Consider the following 24,330-nt stretch of genomic DNA (forward strand, 5'->3'; position numbering starts at 1 on the left):
AAGTATTTAAAGTACAATTGTACGACTTATAGTCTAACAATGGCTTGATAAAAATAAATCCTTATTTTGTCCAAACCTCCAATATATCTAAAAATTTGACTGTGGCATTTAATTATTATAGTTAGCACATTGAAACCTAATATAGGTAGATACACTCCTACAAGCAAGCTGTACGCCAACGAGAGCGCTAAAAAAAAGGCATGCGCTAAACTCCCAACAGTGAGCGTTGGTATAGCCGGCGGACAGTAGTTATGGACATTATTCTTTTACGTTTGCTTAAAAGAAGTCTTGTCGGTATACGAATATATCGTCTCGCGGCATCTTAGAGGTAATTATTATGTATTACATTTTATTATAATATTAAACACTTTTGTCATTATTCAACCGATAATATTATCACCTGCTATAGATTTTTATAATATGTATTTATAATTGTTTTTATTTATTTATTTATTTTTTATGTACATAATATCGTAACAATTTTTGACACGTTCATAAAATCAAAATATCTAATTTCCCACATTTATGGATTTTAATGACATTTATTAATTAAAAATTAAAAAAATAATCTGATTAAATATACTATTGAAACATTATTATAATTAAATTATTTTCCATGTTCAATGTAAATTAAAACATTTATTAGTTATTTAATGACAATTTATTTATTTTATTTTTTTTGTATTAAGTCATATAAGATTTATATTTTTTCAAATACTTTTTCGTAAATAAAGTTAAAAATTTCGACTTTTCCAGTACAAAAATAAATACAAACTCTAAATTTAAAATAATGTTTATCACAATGACCCACCAACAGTTTTTTTGTTTTTTTAGAATTTTATTTTATTTTATAACTGATTTCATACAATTTAAATAATTATAATTCAAATGTGAAATTTAATATTTAAATTATTTCTGAGTTAAAAAAAAGTTAATAAAAATAAATTATTTAATTAATACCTAGGTAATAAAAGAATATATCAGACATTTAAGGGTTTAAACAGATGTGAAGTTCATAGTGTAACAGCTTAAAAACAACACTGTTTTCAAATTTTTTTTTTTCGTTAAATTGTTTTAATTCAGAATAATAAGAGTCTTTATAATTAGTTGATAGATTTAAGTAGTTGATCATAAGAAATAAGACAAATATTTCTCATTGCATTACTTACATACATAATTATGGCTTGAATTTCGTCCACCCTTTCTTTTTTCAAATGCCTCATATATAGGATATCATTATTAATTAATATTGCTATAGTTTATCACAATACAACGAGTTAATATTTGTAAACGATCATTTTTTTTTAATTGTATCGAATAACCATTTTCAAAAAAAACTTTTTTTAAGCAGACTGTACGAACCGAATACGAAAATAATTATAATATATTTATAATTTACATAATTTATTTTATCGTTTCTTCGAGGATGATATTTTAAAAGATTTTGTTTTATTTGTGATCTCGAAGCCTAAATTATGCGAATAAAAATATCCTTGAGTGGCCATAATAAAGGGCTAAATATCACATTTTTGATTTCTCTTGATACCACATTGGTTACAATGTAATAAATCTATTTTCGAGAACTGATATTTAATTTATTAAAATGAAAAATTACATTCGATTAAAATCAAACATTTAAGATATAATTTATATTATAACTGAATACACTCATGCAAATTCATTACATGTCGACTACAGAAGAATTAAACACACACTACTTATCTTTACTTAATTGATTTTTTACCCACCTGTAAAATAAAATATGAATAAAAATTAAAATATTTAGTAAAACTGTAATAAATCATTGTATTTCAAAAACTATTCTGAGCATTAAAGATTTATCAAAAAATTTAAATACAAATGATTGTTCATGTTATATTTCTTCAAATAAGTATTATAAAGAACCAAGATATTGAACATCATTTATATTATAATAATAATGTAGGTAATTACTTGGATAATATAATATATGAAGTGTTAATTTAATTCTAAAAAAAAACTGCTTAATGTTATATTAATCTAACTATCCTAGCTTTTTCCAAATAAAAACTCCTACTTAATACTTTATTTATTTTCTATCTATTAGTTATGCCCTAATTTTTTACTGAATTTTTAATTTGACAAATATATTTGCAAATTATGTAATAAAAATGAATTTGACTATGTTTTAAGGTTTTGAAATATTATAATAAAAAATAAATATTTACGTGATAATCTTCTAACATAATTAATCTATAATGATAAGATTTTTAACCGGAAGTTTATCAAGAAAAATCATATATTTTTATTTTAATCATACTATGTAATAGAGAATTATACTAAAAACACTAAAGATAGATTTAACCCTGACTATGATATAAATTTTGATCAAATTTTCGTCAAATTTTTAATAAAAAATAGAAAATTATCACTGGATTAGGTATAATACATATCAGTATTTAAAATTAATGGCTTGATTTATTAAAATTATGCCGGTAGCACAATAGAAAATTGAAATATTATTGAAATAATAATATTATGTTCATCTCCAAAATCTAGTTAGTTAGTTAGTTAGTTATATATATATAATAATGTGTTTATAGAAATAGAGATCTATATAGATAGATGACTGAAATGTGAATTTATTCTAACAGCTTTAAGATATAAAACCAACTACAATTGTACACTTTATGTTATTGATTATCTGATTGGCATAAAAACAAGCACATTACATAATTTATCTACTATTGTTGTTTTTCAAATAAAATATCACAACTGAAAATCTCATACCTACATAAAATATCTGCATCCACACCTACACGAGATACGTATGATTACCTAAGTAAAAGTCTCAAATAATAATGACCGTACCGGGGTATTTATATTATATAAATATATGCATAGGTGTATTTATATTTTATTTTTTTAAGAATTTCATATTATTCAAATGGGTATATTACATACATTTACGAATGTTTACTATTGATTTTGTATATCAAATTACACGTTAAGTTCTATGGTTTCGAAGTTGTGTTATTTGCTTACAACTTATATGTAACAATTTCTCTGGTTTCGTTAAGTATAAAATGAACAAAAACATTCATTTATATGATTATTATAAGTTTAAACATCCTAGTTGATTACGGCTACGAATAACAGTAAATTAAAGACATCTTTATTCCTATTTACCAAATACTAATTTTAGTTTATTGACTGCGCGATATATCTAGTAATAGCTAGATTTAAACAAAAACAAAAACTTCCTCGTTTAAATAGTTTGAAAATCATTGAATTATTATTTTTTAACCATATGTTTGTAATGATATGCTCGCTTTCACATGTCATAATTGTAAATGCGTTATTTTCATGCAATAAAATAAATAACGGTAAAGTTGTCGCACGCATGTAATATACCCTAAAAACCCCCAATAAATCAAATCACTGATGATTGGGACGATTCCCATTATCCAGTCACGTACAGGACACTGTACGGGATTATAACGATACGGCGCAACACATGCAATTTCTTTCATGTGCCGCCGGAGATAAGGGATGGTCCGGTCAGGGTCTTTGTCACCAAGGAATAAGACAGTTTTCTTTGGAGACACCGACACTTTTGATCGGGCCACCGATGACTCTGGCTTGACCAAAATCGTCTTCTCTCTTCAGTGCATGAGCAGTGAGCACCTACCAAAAAATTCAGTGCACGAGTACCTCTCAACCAGACAAGTGCAGGAGCACATCACAGATAGCCAAGACATATACTCAAAAAATCTTGCGAGCGACAACTGTGCCGTTTCATTTTTTTTAAACAAAATTAATAAGTTTTCAGTCATTTCTTTTTGAGTATTTAAAATAATTCTTTCTCTCCTTATTAACGTCGACTACGTGTTCAGACAGCTACCTACGGATAAGGTAAGGTGCATGCGCATCGATATTTATAAAGTCATAATTTTATATAGGTATCATATTTTATTTATTAATTTATTAGCATTTAATAAATTAATAATTCACTTAATATTTTATCAATGGTATACTTGATCGTTCTCGAATCACGACCTCGAGAGCCCTCCAACGATCAGGAGAAAGGTAATTACGCAAATTTAAAATAATAAGTCATAAGTTAAGATAACTAAAAACAACTAATAACTCTTAATAATATAAATAAGGCATTCATTCAAGACTTGTGTCCCTTTTGATTGTCTTACTTTTATTTAAACAACAATTCTACTCCCAATATTCTATATCACTTTCACAATTATATTTATAACTTTTATTTATTTAATTTTCTTTTCTTTTATTTTTGCGTTATTACATGTTTATTTAGTTTATCAAAATTAAATTTATTTGTTTTTTATTTTATTCGATATAATATTTAATCAATCATTTAATTTATTTTTGTATCATTAGAAACCGAATTAAACCGAATCATTATATTATACATTATAATATAATAATACGGTTTGAGAATTATTATTATAATAATAATCATATACCTAAATAAAAGTACCTATATTTTAACCTATTTTTACGATCAAACATTATATTAAATTAATAAGTCTAAATTGGGAGTCATAATAAATATAAGTAGTAAGTACAGATAGTATAGTCACATCACCAAATTGCGTTGTATAGTTACCATGTAAAAAATTAACATAATATTTATATTTTTATTAATATGAATTATAGTTTTTATCAATATACAGATGTACTAAATAATATTAATTATAACTTAATAATTAATACACATGTAAAATTACTTGTTTATTAATAACATTGATGAAAATATAAAATTAATATTATTTCTAAATTCGCAATAACTATGGTGTTTGATTACAATAATGAATATTTTTTGGTTAATACCTATCTGGTATTGAAAGAATACTTTAAAAATACTAAAATACATATTTACCTACTTCTAAAGAATTTAAAATGCATATCGAACAATATTGTAATCAATGTATTTACGACTTAATATAATCAAATATTATGTAGGTACTTGTTTATATTTATTTAAAAATTAATATTATTATTAATTTAAAATACTATACAGTTTTCAATTACAAAAAGAAAAAATATAATTAAATATTTAAGTAATAATTAATATTAGTTCTTGTTGTAGTTCAATAATATTATGATTATTAATTCGAAATATGCATGTATATTTATCTACAATATACTAATAGGTAGTTGTATGGAATTTCAATTTGTCATTAAGGCATAATATATAATAAAATAATCTGATCGTTTATAATATTCAATTGAAATTTGAAAATATGTTTTATGAAATAATAATATAACAAAAAAATAAGTCACCTGAAAATAAATAATAAAGTGCCATCACTCAAAAAAATATACATGTTATTTCAATAAATATGTTGGTTAATTTTATAAAATATTTGTTAATAAAACATATTTTTTTGATTAACAAGTAGAAATTCGGTTATAAATTAACAAATGATTATTTAAAAATTTAAAAATGATTTGTTTATTTTACAAGATTCATTATTTAATTAATTAAAAATAATGATAATATTTTTTTGATTTAAACATAATATATTTCGCTGAACTAACAACATTATTTTATTAAATCTATTAATTTACTACAAATTTACCTTTTTTAAATCTACATAGTATTTTTTATTTTAAAACACAATAAAAAATTTATTTTGTTATTTTTACAAATTATATTTTTAATTAAAAAACAATTAGGTAGTACAATATTATAATTTAAAAATGATACACACAAATTATATGTCATTTCAATTTTAATACATTTAAAACAACAAATAATAGGTATTTATTGAAACTACATATAAAATATTACACATATAACACTAAAATAATTTATTGTATAAAATGCAGTCTTTGTAAATATATATATATTTTTAATGAAATTTGTATGAAAATAGTCTGATACTTAATGAGTAATACTAGGCAACATAGTTATTAAAATTTAACTGATATCTGTTTAATTATAACATTTAATTCAACATATTTAGTTATAAAAAAAGTTTGAATTAATAGCCAAAAATCATTTGATTCAATAGGATATTTCACATTAAAGACGTGGAATATTTTGAAACACATAGTTTTTTTCGAAAAACTAACAATTTTGTATTTTTAAATTCATCAATGATCTAATGACTAAGACACGTAGTTGAATTAGACCGTAACTAGGCAAATGTTTAAAGTTGCATCCATTTCCACAACTATCGGTTTAATAAGAATGAAAGAGTTTTGTGCATCCTTTATATTTAATTTAATAAAATCTTATTTCACTATTTTCATCATCTATTATATACTATTTCATTATAAATATATAAAAATTACCTTTTTTATTAGTTAGGTATTAATCAATTAAATAATATTTTCGAATTTACAAGTTTATAACTCATCGGTTTAGTATACGTACCTATACCGTATACCGTATATATCAAATATAGCTTTAATTTATAATAGTTTCTTTAATAATATGTTGGCAAATATCTACTGTTATTTTTTCAAATTTCTTCCAAGTTAGACAAAATTAAATCTTTATCCATTAAATATGTGAACTCATGTTCTGATTTTGGTTCAGTAGGTATAAAATAAATACCAACGTAAAATATATTTACATATTATTAACTATTTCTATTTAAATTAAATTATATTTTCAATTATTTATTATTTATTATAAATTAGTATTTATTATTATTTACAAATATTATCATGAGGTTTTGTCATTTTTAAAGAATATTAACTACCTATCTTTTAACAAATAACTATTAACTATGAATACTGTAATAGTTAACGATTAAAGAAATACTCAGCCATCTAAATTATTTTAGATGCAAGCTACGTTTGAAAGTATGTATTTATATGTTGTCAAATCGCCTATTTATTTCAAAACAATTAATTTGACTATTATGCATTATAATAATTTTATATTTAAATATGAGTAAAAGAAAATGGACGTGTATATAATGTACATAAATATAATCGTATTGAAGCTTATTATAACATATCATACTACATTAATGCTTAGCTTATGAGAAACCTTATATTAATTTTTTCATTGTATTATTATAAATATTAGTATTCAAATCGAAAATTTTACGAATTTATGACTACATTAATACTTGAAAATTATCGTGGTTTTAAAGAATTCCCTAAAAACATTAATTGTATCAATATAAATATTATTTTATAATTTATTAAAAATTATTTTCAAAACATGTACCTATGTAAATAATATTTAACTTTTCGTTCACTAAAACGTAATATTTCTAAAAAATATTGATATTATTATATCATAACGTATTTTAACAATATTTTAAAGTATAATAATATTATCTGTATTTTGTCAGAAGATATTTTTATTCAATGTTTTTAATTTCTAATATAATTACTTAAAAATACTCCTTATATTATTCTTTATAATTATTATAATTTAGCAACACCTATTGTTCCATTCAAGATCAAATTATACATTTATATATTTTAATTGAGACATTGAATTACATTTTAAACTTCCTACTTTTGCTTGTAATATTTATAATTTTTTTAATTATATATTTACGTTTAAATAAAAACGTTTAATGATCTCTTTTTATTTTATTTTATTTTTTTTTAATTGTCATAAATTCAATATTATCCATTTTATAATGAGCAATAAATAACAACGAGTATCTAATAAGAGTCAAATGATAATATATGTCTACAGTATGCTATACTACTAAGAGATTAGATTCTATAATATACTACATATTATAGTAAGACTCTCGTATAGTCAAGTCATAAGCTCTTTCGTAAAATTGAATCATTTTCGAATAAAATATACCCATCATAATACAGAATTACAGTCAATACATTTTTTCATTTAGCAACAATAATAAATCTAATGTTTTACGATTTTAAAATTATAATATAAAAACAATATATGGGTATAATTAAAAAATAGTATAATAATCAAAAAATTTCATATGACAATACATTATATAGAAATAATATGTACTTAATAGAAAAAAAAAAGTTTTTATAAACTATACAATTTACTAATTCACACATAGATAAACATAAACACATTCTTTGACACTTTTATTAATCAGTTACTTAAAGAATAAAGCTCGATGAATTAATAGCATCAATCTATGCACGTTGCACCTGCTCGTTTGACGGTATTTAAGATATTAGATAGGTGTAATACACGTAATGTCAACAGGAAATTAAGTTAAGCAAATCTCTATATACAGACACTTTAGACAGATGTCTGATAAATAACAATCATAAAAAGTAATAGAGCGTTATTTGTTACTATGTAGTTTTTCAAATGTGTCTTTATTAGAATTTATCGATCAAGGTATCAGGTGAAGTCGACACTTAACAAATTACAACTACTTATCCTAAACTAATCTTATAAGTGTTTTCATCAAACATTATATAGTTTGTTACTTAATACACCAGAATTCATCACCAATAATAGATGTTGGTCGTATTATTAAGATTGTTAAAAATATGTAATTACTGCATTAAATTGATTAAAAAATAAAAGAAGAAAAAACTGTATTTCTTTACATTTCTGTCGATTTAACGACAGAAAATCATAAAAAAATATATAGTAGGAACTATAGTAGGTATTTAATTACTTAAATTGATACCTTCTTTGTTAAAACATTAATGTCATTAATAATCGACTAAACTCAGTAGATTTGCAAAGCGATAATCGTGAGAAAGCTGCCTCTAACATTTTTATAGGAGTGGGAGTGGATAGATATAATAGCCAACGGATAATCATTTACTATAAACTACGATAGGTAATTAAAAAATTTGAAAAAAATGCTTTTATTAGCTTTCGGGTAGATGAGTTCGTGGTGAAATATTATACTACAGTCTCTGAAAATAAATAAAAAAAACGCGGTCAAGTGAGTACCGCTCTGCTGCACATTAGCTGCCACGTGGATCACTATTATATATAGGAGTGTTAAATTTGAATCTTATGTTAGGTACCTATCATTATATACAAAAACGATTCTGAACGGAGATGATTTGTCAGCCTAGGATATATATTTTAAATTGAGATTATATTATAACTTGAATACCCCAAAATTAAATCTAGTATAAAAAATACCAATTTAAACAACTGATGTATGTTTCAAGTTTCTACGACTAGTAATTTTTAACTACAGCAAAAATCTTAAATTATTTGATAGTATATCGTTATTCTACGAGTGAATTTTTCGATTTCGTAGAAATTTAAATTTTTTGGATAAAAGTTTTTTAATCGGCCAACGCTCATTTTCTTTTATAATAATTGTAAGCCAAACTTATGGAAAATCTAGTATTAAACTTTCAATTCTTATTACTACTTATACAACATTTTTTATAAATTTTAACTACAAAATAATTTACAAATATTCATGATTTTGACGAATTTTCATTAATATATGAACTTCAAACGCTAATAAAAAAAAAACTGTGCCTATATGTATTGTTATAATTTTTGAAACACTATAAGACTTACTTATGAAGAATTTTGTATTAAATTTTCAAGTACAATTTTGATTTAGCCAAAAAAAATGTTATCGATATTTATAAAAAAAACCTAAAAAAAACGAATATTTCAAATGCCTATAAATAGCTTTAAAATAAGCAAAATGTTTTAAAAATTAAATTATGTAAAGATTGAAATTTTCAAGTATCTACGACTTATACTTTTTTAATACCTAATAATAAATATAATTGAAAATCGTTTGACGATAAATCATTATCGTTACCTACGTGATTTCGTAAAAATTTATAACTTAGACGCTTATAAAGTTATAACATTTTTTTCCTATATTTACGATCGAGTTTTCTTTATAGTTTTTGAAAAAAAACTGATGAAAAAAGTTGTATTGCATTTTTTAACCTCAGATTTAAATACTAAAATTTTTATGAACTTTCAACTACAAAATTATTTGCAAGTTTTAAAATTTTGACATATTTTGTAAAAATTTGAACTTTAAACTCTTATAAAAAAAAAATTGGGACTAACGGTTTTTGATTTTTTTCAACTATAATAAGAACAATTTATAAGAAACGTTCTATTAAATTTTCAAGTTTTTTTGGGAATCCAAAATTTTTTTAATGGCATTTCAAAAAAACGATGCTTAGAAAAATCTAAAATATCAGTTGTCTATAAATAACTAAGAAAAAAACAAAAATATTTGAAATTAATAAATATTTAACTGTATATATATTACACTTATATTAATACTTGGTGAAAATTTCAAGTATTTACAATGATTCGTTTTTGAGCTACAACCTTATAAAAAATCGATTTTATCGAAAACTAGTTTTGCGTAAAAATTCCGGTTTTCCGTCACTTTTTTTTAGTTTTTCCCGATTTAAAAAAATCATTTATATTACAAATACATATACCACCAATGAAATATTTTTGAAGTACTAATAACCAATAATAATAATTAATATTATTTCATCCAAATTTTAACTTAAAATATCTAAAAAAAAAATTATGCTGTATATTTAATAAAATTTGTTTTTATTTATATGGCACTTTGTGTTAAATTTTGTAGCTTTAGCAAAAATATTGGACATTTTAAAAATTTTCAATTGCCAAACTGTTTTCAAATTTTCATGATTTTGAGGAATCTTGTCAAATTTACGTTATCTTACGGGTAAATATATTGTAATATATTTAAATTTTAAATTTAATTAAAAAAAGTAGTCATAAAAAATGTATTTGATTTTCTGGTAGAAATGTATTTGTAATATAAGTTGAAAAACGTTTTATGAACTTTTTATTAAATTTTCAAATCTTAGAATACCCACACAGCAAAATAATATTTTAACAACATTTTATATTATTTGTGTATTAAACATAATACATAATTTTTATTTAAGTTTAAATAGACAATGTATTTAATAGGAAACTATTATTTTGATTTTTTTCTTCTCTTCATTTTCTATTCAAAATTTTCATCGACTTTTAAATTTCTATGAAATTGAATACGTTTTACATTAGCTGAAACTTTAAGAAATAACTTTCGTACCTATATAGGTAAATATTTCGTATGATTTAAAAGTTTCATTAATCTTTTCTTTGTTAATTGATCCCATTCATCGTTATTACTATCATCAGAAGGCTCATAAAAAGTATTTCCAATCGAAGTTCTAAAACCTGATTTTGTAACACACTTTACAAATTTACAATCATTTCTTTGTTTACGTGTCACTGTACTTTATTACATAGCCGTATACTGTATAGTATCCAATATGTTTATTACAGCGGGATTGCTATTATATAAGCCGATGTAATTTTTTTTCACATTCTCTTTTCGGTAAAATATTTTAAAACTATATTAAATTATGATTTTATTTAATAGTAGTAGTATAGACAATAGACATATTATTGGGAGGTAAAAATTGCACTTGAATAGCATTAAATGTCGAAGTTAAATTGTATGCTGTACAATTATCGATAAAAAGTAAGATTTTCCTTTTTTCAACAACTATTTTTTTTTTATCTAATTGTATTAAGTGCAGATTATACGTTGCAGACGTCTTACAGGATTTTTATTTACATAATACTTTAATGGTACGATTTTACATGTTTAAAATATTGTAGTTTTTTCGGCTAGCCAATCAAAAGTGATCTTAATTTTTCAGTGCCCAACATATTTCCTCCTATATTTTTTCTGTGCAATGTTTTCCACCTGAACAATCTTGGTAATTAAATATGAATGTTCTTCAGATAAACATTTAAAAAACAATCTTGTTTTGTTTATATTAACAATATTGTCTGGTAAATTATTTTTGATAATCGTTGATAAATTAATTATTGATCAATGCTATACATTTGTTTAAAAACTACATTATTTCTGATTTTACTATTTGTTAATTATCCACCGCTAGTTTTAAAATATTCAGGCTCTATCATCAATTTTTTTATCGTAAAATTAGTCCATGTAATGACATTTTTTTTTTTTTTTGTCAAGACTTTGATGAAGTCTGTTAATAAACAATATTTGACGTAAAAGTATTCTCCTAGTTTCATTTTTTTACAAGTTGCCGAGTTATTTTTTGGCAAGCACTTTTACAATGTATTCTATATTTATATTATGATATAAATCTTTCTCAATGTGGAGCATACAATTTAAAACCGAATCTGCTCTATAGTTGACCCCAACCAAGTTTTCACCCTTATCAAGGCACCAAAAAATCGTTTACGTGTAATTAAGCTACAGGTGGAAATTGTTACTGTAAGTTGCAAGTATTTGAATAGATTAAGATATATTGATGGACTAATAATAAGCTCAATCATAACTGTTAGATCAAAATTTAAATACATTTTTAAGAGACAAGATTTAACTATCATTTGAACTTCTAATGATTTTTTAACAACTTTAACAACTTACAACATTTTAATTAATTTGTGACTTGTTTTTTTTTTTTAGATAATTTATTTTGATAAGCCTAATTTGAAACCCTTATCTTCACTAATGGATTTCGATGAATATAGAACAAGAGGTAAATAAAAATTTGTATAATAATTATTATTTGTATTTAAGTTAAGACTATTTTAATGTTAATTTCTCAGACCTACTGTAAAAAATGATTATTTCTTTATTATTATTATTTTATTTTTATTTTTTTGCTTAACAATAAGACTTTTTCAACATTTTATTGTAAAATATACATGTGTTTTACTTTTAAATTATTATACGTTTATTATTTATATAACTATATGGAGATAGGTTGGAGATAGGTAACTATTTTTAACCGTTAAAGAAATCTCAAATTATCTTATTGCTAGCAAATTTAAAATCAATCAGTAACTATTATTTATACTAAATCATATTCACCAACATAAGATATTTTCAGGAAAAATAATGATAGACTATATAGCCGATTATTTAGAAACAATACGGGAACGGCGTGTCTACCCGAACGTGCACCCGGGATATCTAAGGAACTTAACACCAGACTGTGCTCCCGTTGAACCAGAATCGTGGGACCACATAATGGACGACGTCGAGAACATCATTATGCCTGGGGTAAGCGTGTAAGATTACATAACTAAAAGGACAATTACATCAGTCGTATACCAATTTCTCCTCAATAAAATATAGATCACACACTGGCAATCGCCTCAGATGCATGCGTATTTTCCGGCACTAAATTCGTTCCCTTCACTATTGGGTGACATGCTAGCGGACGCGATCAACTGCCTAGGATTCACATGGGTAAAGTCCCACACCTGATGATTATAATAATGATGACGGTGATAATTTTATATATATATACTAATAATTTTTTGCCACGCATTTTACTTTGCAGGCCAGCAGCCCTGCTTGCACAGAGTTGGAAATCTTAGTAATGAACTGGCTGGGAAAGATGATCGGACTTCCCGAAGCGTTTTTACATACGCACAACGAGAGCAAAGGAGGAGGCGTCATCCAGGTAAGAATTTTTTTTACAGTGTATGACATGTATACATATTACAGCTGATGAATATTCTGTGTTTTATGCTCAACGTGTCTCAGCCATTGCAGGATTCATCAGCTGTAATAAGTATACATGTCATACGGCTAAGACACGATTGAGCATAAAAAAAACTCTTTTTTGCGACACAATTGAGCAAAATTGTCGGCATATCAAAGGAAATTAAAATACAAAAGAAAACCTACACGATTGAGCATAAAAAACTCTGCAAAGTTTCCATTTTAAATTTTGAACTGTATTATACAAAAATATTTATTCAAATAATTATAATAAAAAGATATTAAAATACCTAGTACAGATATCATGAACTATAAAGATTCTTAGTTCGTCGTGGTTATTTACCGAAATCTGAATTACATAAAATAATAAAATACCTAATTTGTTTATTGTGGTAAAGTGGACAATGCCAACTATTTTTACATAATTAATTTAAAATGTATTTTGTTGCCTAATTGACCTCTTACATTGTTTTTTTAGACTACATCAAGTGAAGCGACATTTGTTTGCTTATTAGCTGCCAGAACTCAGGCGATCCGTCGGATACAGGAGACAAATCCAGAACTAGAAGATGTAGAAATAAATAGCAGACTGGTGGCTTACTGTTCTGATCAGGTACCTCTCTAAATCATCTGCTATGATAATTTTTTAAATATACCTAATTATTGTTGGAATTAAATACTATGAAACATGTTCAAAAATTTTTTAATACATTTTACACTACAGTTTTCGTGAACAATTACAATTTTTTAAGTTCATTATTAAGTAATAGCGTTTGGTTGTTAATCTAAATCGGTAAAAATAATTTTGTTTAAATTTACATTGATTTAAAATTAATTAAAAGGTGATATCCAACTGCGACCTAGGTGATTTTTACATAGAAAAAACTTATTAAAAACCAGCTATGAAAACCAAATTGTAATTTCACCAAGTCATTTAAATAGATAAATGTACAATATCTTACCTCAAACTAAAACAGGGTGAACTATGTAGTAATAATAATTATTTTAGAATACCCAGTATTCACGTATGACATATACAGTACGTATTTGAAAACTTTATTTACTATATTTATTTGTTTACAGGCTCATTCATCAGTCGAAAAAGCTGGTCTCATTGGACTCGTGAAAATGCGATTTATTGAAAGTGACGACTCCTTATCTCTTAGAGGAGCTCAAGTGATGGAAGCTATCGCCATTGATAAAAAACAAAACTTGATACCATTTTTTGTGAGTATTAAGAGTTGAGTGATGAATGACACATTAGTTACGGATGAAATAAATCGAATGATACTATTGAATGTTATTATGATTTTATGAATAAAATAATTTGAAATAAAGATAAACAAAGTCGTTAGAGATATTTGATATAATTATAAAAATAATAGTTGTTGTAAGTGTTAGGTATTAACGCCACAAATATTATACCTTATATATTTGTATTATAATTGATTGTAGATCTTATGTATACTCAATGTCCAATGGTATGACAATAAAACAAAAATGATCACTTTTGTTATATTATTTATCGATTACTGAAAGTTGATTTAAATTCCGTTAAAGTTGAAATGATTATGATTGCCAAACATAAATATTAAACATGATAACGTATCATGCGAGAACTCATTTTCGTCTACGAGACGTGTTAATTCATACATACGGTTAACTATGACCAATATTAAATATCGGAACAGATATTTCAAAAAATATCTTAAATATAATATACTCAAAAATTAGTAGACGTTTGGAATTATAGTAAAACAATTATGATAACGCTGGCAACCAGCAATTGAGACTTTTCAAATAATGCAAAAATAAACACAAAACAATAATCGTATTTGCCTATAATTGATATCTTATTAATTATTTTTATATCTATATATGTATATTTTTGTACTTATGTCAAATTTGAACCATTCAAAATTCTTGAATAAACAAACTTAACTTGTCACTATGTCGCTTTAAATATGGTCGATAAAGCACTGTGGAAATTCAACCCTCACACTTTTAATCTAATAATTATATTATTATATAGCTATAAAAATCTATATTTACTATTATAAATCATATAACAAATTAACGACCAACGTATGTATAGCATAACTTATGCTGCATAGGTCAGTATAAGGTGTATTGGATTTATATGCAATTAACTGGCAACGAATATCGCATAACATAAACATTCTATTAGTTGTGTGTTCTTTATAGCTATGTGCGACGTTGGGTACAACTGGCGCTTGTGCGTTCGACAAACTCGAAGAACTCGGACCGATATGTAAATATAATGGAACAAACATTTTTGTTTTTTTTATTATTTATAATTTTATAAAGTTTTTTAAAAAAATTATGATTTATTTATTTAAGCTTTTTTATTTATGATTCTCTGGTAATTGATGTACAATTTTAGGCCACGCGGAAGACATGTGGTTTCATGTCGACGCTGCGTACGCGGGTACTGCGTTTATATGTCCAGAATTTCGTCATTGGCTCTCGGGTGTCGCATACGCAGATTCGATTGCATTCAATCCTAGTAAATGGATGATGGTCCATTTCGATTGCACGGCAATGTGGTAAATGCTCTTACAGTGACGCATTTTAGATGTATCGATTACAGTAGTTAGAACCAAAAGCTTATACGTATACTTACGTAATTGCGTACTTACATTTCTCATTATGAGAATGAAACTAACAATCACCATTGTTATACTTAAAATGAACTTTTTTATCACGAGCCATAATAATTTGTTTAATGTCATGAAAATGATATAATATGTATAGGTGATAAAACAATATAATATAAATAAAAGTAATAAAATCGTATTTATTTTTATGATTATCTAGAATCCAGATTACCCTTACCTACTATTCACTAGTACTCTCATTGCGTTAGAGTAAAATATTAATTAATATTAAATATACCTACACGTACATGTGTATAATAGTTGATAATTCAATAACCCTGCAGATACTTAAGCGTTTTTACCATGCAAATCTCCAATTTGCAAAATATAATATCTAAATAAAATAAAAAAGTAAAATGGGAGTACCTAATTGAAATATAAAATATAATATTGGATATTTATTTTATAAAGATTAATAATCCTTATATTAGATAACCAAAATTTATACAACTTAATATTTTATATTATTACCATATTTTAGATTCTGAATGGAGTGATGAATGAATTGATTCTACAATGATTTTTTTTTTTGTCTGTGTACAGCAAAACTAGTCGAAATAATGCTTCAATTTCAAACTTCGATGGTGGTTTCCGATGGAAAAGTGAATATCCTTGGTGCATTATAGAGGTCAAAAGTAAACATTTTCCAACAGTTTTCAAAAAAATCGAGAAAAACAAAAAAAAAGTGACGGAAAAACGGTATTTTTACGCGAAACCAGTTTTCGACCAAATTGATTTTTTTATATGGTTGAAATTCAAAAATTAATCACTTTAAATACTTAAAATTTTCACAAAATGTTAGTGTTATCTATACACAGTTAAATTTTCAAAAATTTTGACTTTCTTAAAGTTATTTATAGATCACTGAAATTTTCGATTTTTATGAGATTTTTTTTTTTAAAGTGTCGATAAAAAAATTTTGAATGACCAAAAAAACTTGAAAATGTAATACAAAGTTCCTTACGATTTGTTTTTATTATAGCTAAAAAAAAAATTAAAAATCGTTAGTCACAATCTTTTTATATAAGCGTTTATAGTTCAAATTTTTACAAAATCTGTCGAAAACGCGAAAATTTCCAAGTAATTTTGAAGTTGAAAAATCATAACATTTTTTTTGTTAATAACTAAGGATTAAAAATAAAAGACTAAGTTTTCCATAAGTTTTTCTTCAAGTATCTATAGAGAAAACTCGAAGCATCATTGTAAGAAAAATTTTAAGTGCGTTTGAATTTTAAATTTTTACGAAATATCGTAACGATAATGATTTATCCTCGAAACGATTTTAAATATTTGTTATTATTCAGAAAATATAAGTCATAGATACTTAAAAATTTCACTAGTTATTTAAATTGGCATTTTCTTTACATGATTTAATTTTCAAAATATTTTGACTTTTTTTGAGCTATTTATGGACAGCTGAAATTTTCAATTTTTTTGAAGTGTCGATAAAATTTTTTTGGCCCAATAAAAATACTTGAAAATTTAATACAAAGTTTCTCATAAGTTACTCTTATAGTGATTTAAAAATTATAAGAATACATAGGCACAATTTTTTTTTTATTAACATTTAAAGTTCAAATATTGACAAAAATTGGTCAAAATCATGAATATTTGCAAATTATTTTGTAGGTATAATTCATAAAAAATTTTTCATAAGTAGCTAAGAGTTGAAAATTTAATACAAGATTTTTCATAAGTTTAGCTTACAATAATTATAAAAGAACTTAAATTTTGGTGTATTCAGGCCATTAAAACAAAAACCACCTTTTTCACCAACCACTGGAAATTATATCCTAGACTGACAAATCATCTTCGTTCAGAATCGTCTTTCGTATACAATGATAACTATCATTGGATTCAAATTTAATACTCCTAAAATATATAATAGTGATCCACACGGCACCTAATGTACAGCAGAGCGGTACCCACTTATCCGATTTTTTAATTTTGGAACTGTACAAAATGTTTTGTACCTACATACCTAATAATGTAGGTTGAGGACATTTTGTAGAGTCGCTCAGAAAAAACTTAAAATGCGAACAGTTTGTACTATTTCAAGTTAGGTTACCCATCACATAATTTGTTTTTGCTTATTACATAACACAGGTAGTTAACAAACATAAATAATAATATTTATGATAATATTTTGTACTATGTAATGGCTTAATGAACTTTTTAAATATTCACTATCAATAAGTCAATAATAATAATAATAACTTATAAGTCATAATATAAAAATTTAAAAATTTAACGTATGGCAGATTATTTCAAGTAATTGTTTATTTGTTATTAATAATAACTTATTCTTTTACTTCCGTGTTATGTACAGGCTTCGTGAATTGTTTTTTGTGTATTTTGGTTATTTTTCTTACATTTTTGTTCAAATGACTAGCACATTCATCCAACTGCAAAGATCGCAAAACACTCCAGAAACTCTAACTAATCTAACTAATTTATTGATTGAACTGTTCTATCCTTCGCTAAAATTATTTGTTCTATGTGAATTATTAATCATTTGGTGTCTGATATTTCAAATTTGAAGAGGGGAATCTAGATATATCATTCTTACTCACTAATATAATATGTTGAATCAAAATAAGATATTATTATATTTCCCGTGGATTTATTTATACTGTTTAAAATGTCCGCAGTATGCTACTCAAACAATATATAGTACAAAGTGTCCGTTTACCAATAATTGTATATTATATGAACCACGAATGGAGGAAATAACTCTGTTTCATCACATATACAGCACATACTGCATAATTGATATTGTTATAATTGCTATTATAGGGTCAAAAACAGTGAATGCCTTCATCGGACTTTCAACGTTGATCCGTTATATTTACAACATGAAAATTCAGGTGTGTATAACATAAACAATTTGCATTTTTAAAAATAAAGTACCTACCTATATTATAAATAGTGTATTTTGGGGTGGATAAGTACTAAGTTTTTTGTAATAAAAAAAATATTTAAAAAGGCAAATAAAATAAAAATATTGCTATTGAATAATGATTTACCAAAAGGGTAACAAAATTTGTGTGGTATAGACACTATTTTTTTTTTACTAAAGCAAACGTCTAATGCCATTATATATGTTTATTCATTTTTATTTTTAAAATTTTAATGTTTGTTTGAAGAAAAAATATTAATGTGGTTTGTATAAGTTAAGGATTAAATCTCAATACATCCCGTTACGAATCTATATTTTATATTCAATAATTTTCTATATAATACAAATTTCCACCAATTAAAAAAAATATAATTATCTTAAATAACAATTGTTATTTTTTAGGACTTGCTATCGACTATATGGTAAGTATATTTTGATTTAAAAATTATTATTTAGTAAATGCATTCAATAAACAAAATTTTAATTTGAAGCACTGGCAAATACCATTGAGTAAACGATTTAGAGCATTGAAACTGTGGTTTGTGATTCGATGTTTTGGAATAAAAGGTCTTCAAAAACATATTAGAGCAGTGAGTACTATTTAATAAATATATATCTATATATAATGCATAATTTGTATTTATAGGGTGTACAGTTGGCCAACAAATTCGAACTTCTTGTGTTGAATGATAAAAGATTCGAAATACCTGCAGCTAGACATTTAGGTTTAGTCGTTTTTCGTCTGCGTGGAGAAAATCATTTAACAGAAAGACTGCTAAAGCGCTTAAATTCTAAAGGAAGAATTCATTGTGTTCCTGCATCACTTAAAGGTAAAAGAGAATTGATGTAAAATTCAAATATTAGGTACTTAAATTCATCTTAATTACAATTATTCATCTAAATCTATTTTTGAATTTTAAATAAAATAAAACAACTTCACCTATTACTAAGATTATTTACTAAATATTAGAATTAGATAACCCGTGTCCATTACTAAACGAAACCATTATATTTGAATGTACCTAAGTATCTAGATACTTGTTTAGTGATATTAATGATATAACAATTCTGGAAACATAAAAAAATAGGTAGACACTAGGTTAAAAAGCTTGAAAATGTAATCCAAGGTTGAAGGTTTATCATGAACTGTCATTATAGATGTTTAAAAATATTTAAGATACATATTACACAGACATTATTTATTAAGTTCAAATTGTGTCAAATTTAAATATTTTTACGAAGAATAACAATCGTTATTTTGTTTTGATTAAAAATCATTATTTATGAGGAATATTACCTATAGTATACATATTTTTTATTGTTATTTACAATGTGATTTTCAAAATATTTAAATTAATTTTAAACTTTTACCTATATTTTGCTTATAAAATGTTCCCTATGCTTATACTTGCATTTTCAATACACATGTTAAAATATTCAAAATATTTTGATTCTTTTTAAGTTATTTATGGACAGTTAAAATTTTCAAATCTTTTTAGTTTTTTTTTTTTTTAATTTTCTATAAAAAAAAATTTAGCACTGTAATCAATAATCATATTACACAATCGTTAATACACAATCAATAGTTAATATACATTTTTCTTATAGGTAAATACGTTATACGTTTTACTGTAACTTCACAATATACTACGATTTCGGACATTACAAGAGATTGGGCTGAAATTAAAGCGACGGCTACTGAAATCATTAACGACGACAAAGCTGACTCTACCTACAATAAATCAAAAGTTTCATTAGCTGGTAAATTTAGAATTTAATTAAATGCATAATTATATTATATAGATGCAGGCGAAGACTGGCTAGAATGTAATCGTTCAATTACTTGCATATTTATATCTACGGTATTATTACGTTATTATTTTCTAGTTCATCGGTTGAATACTAGACATTTCTATCTAGTATTTTTATGTCTAAAATTAAATAATCATACTTAATTCTATGTAAAAAATAAAATGCATTTTTGAAATACAGTTTTTTAATATACGATTGAATAATGGAGTATAGATGAGTTTCTGTAAATGGTCCTGTTCATGTAAACAAATTAATCTGACTTAAGAATGGCAAAGCTTTTATCTATATATGAGAATCAGTGATTTTAATTAGTAGTGTACATCGTACAAGTTGAATTGTTGACAAAAATGTCGACAAAATTTATATACAAAATCAATAAAACATAAATATAATTTTCAAACCAGTTTAAGTATATAAACAAAATATTATACTTCATTTCAATGAAAATAAGTAATTTCAACCAACAATATAATATAATACAATTATAATAATAATAATAAATTAATAAATTATTAATAATAATAGTATCACTAATTATAATCGTATCACTTAACCTAATATACCTATTAACCTTTAACAATTTTATGATTAGCATAATCGTGTAAACATAGTTTATTTACTATTTTCTACATTTAGATACCTATATTAATTTGTTGTTATGATTATTAAATGTTTTAGATATTATATATTTTCAACACTTTTATACTCATAATAATTCATTCCTACGATTATAAAATATTAGAATATATAACTAATAACTTAATTTTATTAGAAATAATAAAATTAATTTAATAGATACCTGATATCTACCTATTATTAAGACGATTGTTGTAAGCGTACATATTTGTAGTCCATCGTAACAAATTATTAGTTACATGTTATAAAAACGAAACAAATTTATCAACAACTTTCTACTATTTCCTCTTAATAAATTCTTTTTCACTTTTTCTTAGTTACATTATTTAAAATTCAATCGGTATGAATGTATGATAAATATACGATGGACAAACTACTTACTTTTGGTGAAAAATTAATGAAAAAAACGTTCTCGTTTACCACAACGTCGTAGTTGCTTGTGCATTTGTTCACAGAAATTACACATTATTATAGGTCATAGGTTTTTATTTTTTACGCTTACTACTACGTCTACGCAGATCGTTTATTTGTAAGTACATATTTTTCAAAATGAACTGTAATTTATAATAAAACAAGCTTACAGACCATTAAGTTCATAAAAATAAAACACTTATAAATTTGACTTTTTAAATTTATTTTGGGAGATGGAATTTTGTATAGACATCTATATCTATATTTATATCTATATCTATATCTATATCTATATCTATACTACTATATAAAATTAAGTCGCTTTTTTTTGTTCGGGATAAACTCCGAAACTACTTATTCAATCGTCGTGCAAATTTTTTAAAATTAAAGAGGACATCACAGAGAAGTTTCTTACGGACGAAAAATTTGCGAAAGTTATCGGGTTAGAGAAATATGTAGTTTAAAAGTTATAAGTTATAACTAATAAATATTTTAAGTTTCGGTGAACGGAATGAAGAGGTATGGGAATTCCCTGCAAAACGTTGGTCTACTACTCAGCTTACCTAAACTATTTTTTATTCCGACTACCGATTAGAAATTATAAAAAAAAATAAATATTTTCTAAAACATTAATAGATTTTAAAATATTGAATGTTGTTCGATAAAAAAAAAAAAAATCGTCTTGTTTTTAGTGGTATTAGAGATTTAATTTTATGATCCAAATGTTTTAATATCTTATCTTATAGATATTGATCCATAATAAATTTTAAATGTATTTTTTTATTTATTTACTTTTTTTGTTACTAAATAATTTTTACATAACTCAAATTTTAAAATTGTATACACACGTTTTTATAAAATCTATATACCTACGATTTTCGTAAAATCTGAATTTCTTAAGATAATAGGATATTTTTAAAAACCATACCTATTTTAAACGAAAATATACCTACGTAATGAAGTTAGATTAATATGTTAAATGCCGCATAAAAATAGTATACGATTTGATTTTGATATAAAAGTATAATTATTATTTACTATACATATTAATATATTAAAATATATGTTTGAGAGTTAAAGATTTTAATAATATATCTACTTAAACCGAACACGATATCCTGGTATTAAAAGTACAATATTTAAATATGGTGTTCGTCATTTACTGATATCGCGATGAAAAAACATTGAGGTATTATTTTCTGACCGATGCTGTTCACGTGAACTATAGGTTTGTTACGTGCATTTTAACCATTTGTACAGTGTTTACAATATATGTCTTAACTTTTAGATAACTTTGAGTCCCGATCAAACGCCAATGTCGAGCTAAAGTTACGTCATAGTGAATGTTCTTTCGACATAATATAATAATATATAGAGATGTATACATTTCTATATAATATTATGATACCACTTTGTAATAATGATTCAAAAACTAAGCCCGGTAAACATTTTACACTTCGTTTTTTTAATTGATGAGTTGTTCATGCACGTATAAACCGCAATACATGTTTCACTTTATTATTGTACCAGTGCGAGTAGGTACACGATATTCCAACATTATTATAATTGACTATACAATATACGCTATAAATCATCTACTTAGCTGTAATATGATATTCATTTTAAATTTCATACCTACGTATTTTATTACCTAGTAGAATTTGTTTTAGATCATGTTTTTTTATGTCATGCTGCTGTTTAACTTGTATAGATAGGTACATTAAAATTTAAATTTAAGGATTGAGAGATTTGGTATCGTTATTTTGGTATATAAAAACAACATTGTACTACAGACAAAGGACCTCTTGAAATTACGTAGAATAAATATTGCTTATCATATAAAGACATTAATTATAAACATAATATACCTATTCGTAACAAAGTTTACGAAATTTTTTGTTTAGTTTGAGTCTCCTAATTTTTTAATTTAAAAATTACTTTACTGTAGTGAATTACTCAACAATAAGTACCTATTCGACATTTACTAAGCAAAAATACTGATAGGTGAATTAGAACGGTCGGTTTCCTATTTGACCAATTTTTAATAAGTTTTTATTACATACATGGAAGATGGAAGATTATGGATTTGAATTTAATAAAATGTTGTCCAGGTATTTAATAATAAAAAAATTATTTAAAAAAAAATATATATATATATAATAAATAATAATATACATTTAAATACCTATATTCATTTTTGATATTTTACGCTGTTTAAAGTAAGTACTAATCTAATTTTCAAACAAATAACAATGAAAATAATATCGTACATTTATTTTGTTTATTTTATAATTATTTATGTATAATTATATTGCATATTTCTTTATTTTCGAGAATTTCATTGATACATTATTTGACTATTTCACTGTTTTTTAGTGTATTCGATTCAACATTCTGTTAAAAATATTATTGTATAGGTATCTAAAATATT

General features: G+C 24.3%; 1 protein-coding gene across 2 annotated transcripts in view; it reads left to right on the plus strand.

Moving 5' to 3' along the window:
• Positions 1 to 202: 202 nt before the first annotated feature.
• The window catches only part of LOC114129464 (histidine decarboxylase), a 29,655-nt gene continuing 5,527 nt past the window's right edge, over positions 203 to 24,330 (plus strand). The window contains exons 1-14 of one of the 2 annotated variants that reach the window (XM_027994203.2): positions 203 to 328; positions 12,417 to 12,489; positions 12,844 to 13,016; positions 13,092 to 13,205; positions 13,300 to 13,422; positions 13,942 to 14,076; positions 14,547 to 14,690; positions 15,669 to 15,735; positions 15,868 to 16,030; positions 18,938 to 19,008; positions 19,443 to 19,462; positions 19,532 to 19,630; positions 19,687 to 19,870; positions 20,649 to 20,801. In XM_027994203.2, coding sequence (XP_027850004.1) covers positions 12,462 to 12,489; positions 12,844 to 13,016; positions 13,092 to 13,205; positions 13,300 to 13,422; positions 13,942 to 14,076; positions 14,547 to 14,690; positions 15,669 to 15,735; positions 15,868 to 16,030; positions 18,938 to 19,008; positions 19,443 to 19,462; positions 19,532 to 19,630; positions 19,687 to 19,870; positions 20,649 to 20,801 — 1,474 coding nt within the window. In that variant the 5' untranslated portion in view covers positions 203 to 328; positions 12,417 to 12,461. Of the gene's footprint in view, positions 329 to 3,586; positions 3,895 to 12,416; positions 12,490 to 12,843; positions 13,017 to 13,091; positions 13,206 to 13,299; positions 13,423 to 13,941; positions 14,077 to 14,546; positions 14,691 to 15,668; positions 15,736 to 15,867; positions 16,031 to 18,937; positions 19,009 to 19,442; positions 19,463 to 19,531; positions 19,631 to 19,686; positions 19,871 to 20,648; positions 20,802 to 24,330 lie in introns of those variants that run through there. The other variant, XM_027994205.2, reaches the window with a different exon arrangement.

Source organism: Aphis gossypii, chromosome X (genome assembly GCF_020184175.1).
Source record: "Aphis gossypii isolate Hap1 chromosome X, ASM2018417v2, whole genome shotgun sequence".
Lineage (NCBI taxonomy): Eukaryota > Metazoa > Arthropoda > Insecta > Hemiptera > Aphididae > Aphis > Aphis gossypii.